This window comes from Culex pipiens, chromosome 2 (genome assembly GCF_016801865.2).
Source record: "Culex pipiens pallens isolate TS chromosome 2, TS_CPP_V2, whole genome shotgun sequence".
Classification (NCBI taxonomy): domain Eukaryota; kingdom Metazoa; phylum Arthropoda; class Insecta; order Diptera; family Culicidae; genus Culex; species Culex pipiens.
Window position 1 is genome coordinate 14,336,661 of NC_068938.1, and position 4,126 is coordinate 14,340,786.

At 48.8% G+C, this 4,126-nt stretch overlaps 1 protein-coding gene across 1 annotated transcript; it reads right to left on the reverse strand.

Annotated features, from left to right (window-relative positions):
* Positions 1 to 855: 855 nt before the first annotated feature.
* Positions 856 to 3,584, reverse strand: LOC120413851 (uncharacterized protein K02A2.6-like). Its single transcript, XM_039574807.2, has 2 exons — positions 3,453 to 3,584; positions 856 to 3,380 (listed from the first exon to the last, which is right to left on the reverse strand). Exons 1-2 carry the CDS (start codon positions 3,526 to 3,528, stop codon positions 856 to 858), a joined length of 2,601 nt encoding a protein of 866 aa, XP_039430741.2. The 5' UTR covers positions 3,529 to 3,584.
* Positions 3,585 to 4,126: the final 542 nt, after the last annotated feature.

Sequence of the window (4,126 nt, forward strand, 5' to 3'; positions counted from 1 at the left end):
CCTAATCAAAATTATACAAAAGCAGTTTTTGATTGAAAACTCAATATTACATTCAAAATACTTCTAAAAAAAGTTTGGTATTTTTTTCGAAACTACATTTTTTCTAGAAATCATAAATTAGCGGAAATGCACTCTTATAATACAGCTCAAAAGTTGGCAATTTGGGTTGAGTAAAACATAAAAAATAATGGAAAAAATCGAAGGGGGTAAACTTTTACAAATGTTCCACTCAATTCTACGCTTTATTCGTGAAAGAACATCCACGTACCTTTGGCAGATTAACTACCGTCATCAGGGGTAACATTGGGTCTGGGGGGTGAAATTGGGTCATACAAATTTCAGCATTTTTGTATGACCCAATCCCATCCCCTAGACCCAATGTCACCCCTGATGAGGTATCTAAACTTTTTTCCCTGTGTTTCTCTCTAAATAAACGAATTATTTTGCAGTATGTGTGCTTCCGGCTCGAGACGAGAAGCTCCCAGCGCGTGTGCTTACCTCGCGAGCACCGTCGTACGAAAGAGGCCGATTGCTTGCTCGCCCGACACACGTCGCGGTTGAGTGAGAGCCACCGTTTGCTGAGAGCCAAAGACTGGCTCTCACAGTGAGTGTCACTCAGTTGTGACATTAGGCAGTAGAGCTCGCTCATGGCACACGACAGTAGAGCCCTCACAGTGATTGCTCAATATTATGCCCCACATCCCCCTTCGTCATTTAAAAATAAACTCACGGCTTGCTATTTATGTATTTATTAAAAAAAAATGAAGGAATTCTGTCGGTCAACCAGAGAAATGTAAGAAAAGTTCAATCAAAGTATAATTTAATTCAAAGAGGATAGAAATTGGTGCGAAATAATTACTTCCCGTATTCCATTTCGATCAGGCGGACGTAATCCTGGAGATAAGCTGGAACTTTTGTGGCTCGTTTTGAGCGCGTCTGGACATCCGCCTGTTCTTCTAGCGTTTCAGAAGGCTGCAACTGTACGGTCGGTTCCTGTGGCATCGGTCCTGGCAACCTAGAACCAGACTTCGGATCCCGCCAGACCTTCACCTTCCGAGTGAGCGATACATGTCGCTTAAGGAGCTTACCTTTCTCGTCCGACAACACGAGGTTCCCGTTTGACTGCTTGTGGACAGTGTATCTGGTCGGATCGAACCGACTGTCGCCTTTGACACGGTTTTGCCTTTCGACGACCACGGTATCACCAGGCATTACGCGGCACTCCCTGGCACCCCTACGGTTGTCCTCACGGTGTTTCGCCATCTGCTTCGCTCTTTGATCGCGCTCCTCGATGAGCTCATCGTTGCGCGCAACGGTGCTGTCCAGCAATGGTAGTCCCCGGCGTATCTTGCGTCCATTCATAACCTCCTCTGGAGGAACCTTTGTCACGGCGTGCTGAGCGGAGTTGTGAGCTTTAATCGCGGCCTGCAACTCAACCATGTAGTTCGTTTGGTTCGCTACAGCGGAGGCCATGGCTTTATTCACGAGTTTCATATAGCATTCCACCATACCATTTTGCTGAGGGAACAGCGGTGTTGAGAAGATGGCATTGATTCCGTGGTCCGTGCAGTAACGTTTATAATCTTCGCCATTGAAGGGGGGGCCGTTGTCCGATTTGATGTTCTTTGGAAACCCCTCTCTGTCAAAAATCTCGTCGAGGACCTTTTTGGTGCAGTCGAAGCTGGTCGATTTAACACCTCGAGCGATCAAGTACCGCGATCTGTAATCGACTAGCAGAAGTATGTAGATACCTCCAAATTTCAGATACGGTCCATTGAAGTCGAGGGCAACTGTGTCCCACACGGCAGATGGAATAGCGATTCTCTCCATCGGTGTAGGTTTTTCTGGTCGTCCGTTGGTCACGCACGTTGCACATGACTCGGCCCAATCCTCAGCCTCCTTTGCCATCCCTGGCCACCAGACGCGAGCTCGCAAAATGCTTTTCAGCTTTGCTGATGATGGATGACCCTCGTGCGCCACTTCCAGAGTTTGATTCCGCAGTGACTCCGGCATGACGACGCATCCTGTCTTGATTAGCAAACCATTCTTCACGTGAAGGTCATCACCGACTGCTTGAAATCTGCGCAACTGTTTAGGCCAATCTCCGGTCTCGAGAGCACGCATCACCTTGGTCAACGTAGGATCCTGTGCGGTTGCGATCTTAATCGCATCTTCTGTCAGGAATCCGGCGTTGCTGGATTCGATTGCTGCGATTTTCCAGGGATTGGCGGACTCGTCAAAGGGATCGTCTAGGCCTTCGTATAGTCGAGATGACGGATCAGCGATGTTAAACTTACCCTCGACGTACTCGACCGTGATTCTGTATGGGCTGAGACGCAACGCCCAGCCGTCCGCACGCGTTAGTGCTCGCTTCGAGTCTTCCCTTGACCTGTTCAGTATGAAAGCGACACCTTTTGCGTCTGTACGCAAGGTGAAACTTCTTCCCAGCAGATAATACGAGAAGTATTCAACCGCCCAGACCGCGCCCAATGCTTCTCGTTGATTCTGGGCGTATCGTCTTTCTGCTGGCGTCAACGCTTTCGATGCAAAACTGATGATCCGTGGGGTTCGTTCCGAATTCTCCTGCACTAAAACCGCCCCAAGCGCTACCGGGGATGCGTCCGTGTAGAGAACGGTTCTGTCCGATTCGCAAAAGTAGCCCAGCGCTAGCGTACAGTCGGCGATGCGCGATTTCGTTGCCTCAAAAGCCGCAGATTGCTCCGCTTCCCACTTCCAGGTCTTCGTTGTCGCGACCTTCCACAGCGAGCTTGTCAATTCAGCGAAGTTTTGAATGTAAGGGCTAACAAACGAGGCTAGACCAAGGAAGCTTCGGAGCTCAGATGAGGTTTTTGGCTGACGGAACTGGTTGATGTGCTTGATCTTGGCCTCATCAATGTGAAAGCCATTCTCGTCCAACTCATGACCCAAGAACTTCACACGCACCTTATCAAATTCGCACTTGGCCTCGTTGAGAGTCAAGTTGTTCGCCCTTAGCACTCGAAGCACCTCCGAAACCGTCTTGTGCAGCTCCTCCAGACTCTCGCCGTAAATCAAAATATCGTCGATATAGATAATTACGTTGCAAATCTCTTTGAAAATCCGCATCATTTCACGCTGGAAAACCTCCGGGGCGCAGTTGACGCCAAACATCAAACGAGTGAATCTGTACATCCCACATTCCGACAGAAAAGTGGTTAGGTCCCTGGACTCCTTGGCCAACTCGAGATGATAAAAGGCGCTGGTCAGATCAAGCTTCGTGAAGACTTTAGCTCCGCTTAGTTTGGACTTCATTTCCTGGATCAGGGGAAGTCGGAAATACTCCCGCTTGATGGCCTTATTGGGGCCCTTCATGTTGACCACAAGACGGAAGTCATCCTTCCCTTTAAATAAAAGAAAAAAAGAAGAACGGTGTTGAAGGACGGGCCGCCCAATCCAAGAACTAGCTGTGTTACCTTTAGCAACGGCGGACATGCCGCTTATCCAGTTCGGCGCGGTGGTGACCTTTTCGATGATCCCACGGTTTTCCATCTCCTGCAGCCTTAATCTTGCCGCGTCGCGAAACGCTGCCGGAACGTTGCAGCACAGACAAACAGACGTGACTCTCCATACAAATAATTTTTGAAATCCATCGTCCTTAATCAAACCACCAAATCACGACGACGCCAGCGCTGCCTGGTGAGCTGATGCCGAAGCGCAGCCCAAACATACCAATACAAACCCATTACTGTCATGTGTCATGTCAGAGTATGCGTGAGACAATCAAGCCTTAACGATTGTAAACACCAACAGCTGATCGAAATAATTTTGTTGTTGCTGATCGTCAGCACCCGATGCAAAAAATAAAAATCAACGTCGATGGCCAAAGATGACGGAGGAACAGTTCCGTTTCCAATGGCAGAACCTCATGAGCCAAATCATGCGGCAGCGCCAGCAACGACGCACTACAACCGCAACGACAGAGATCAAACCACTGGGCCTCCTCGTTGCTTCCAAGTTCTGTCGAAGATTCCTCCTCCTCCAAAAGCTCGAACACCTGGCACCATCATCAACAAGATACCCCAGGTCACGAAAACACCAGTAGTGGCCGCCGAAATAGAAAAATCCAATTCAAATCTACCGGAATTGG

Excerpts from the sequence above, each read along its gene's own strand:
- LOC120413851 (XM_039574807.2), bottom strand. The coding sequence starts at position 3,528 with ATGGAAAACCGTGGGATCATCGAAAAGGTCACCACCGCGCCGAACTGG. Across the intron at positions 3,381-3,452 it reads CATGTCCGCCGTTGCTAAAG|GGAAGGATGACTTCCGTCTT; the intron begins GTAACACAGCTA and ends TTTTATTTAAAG.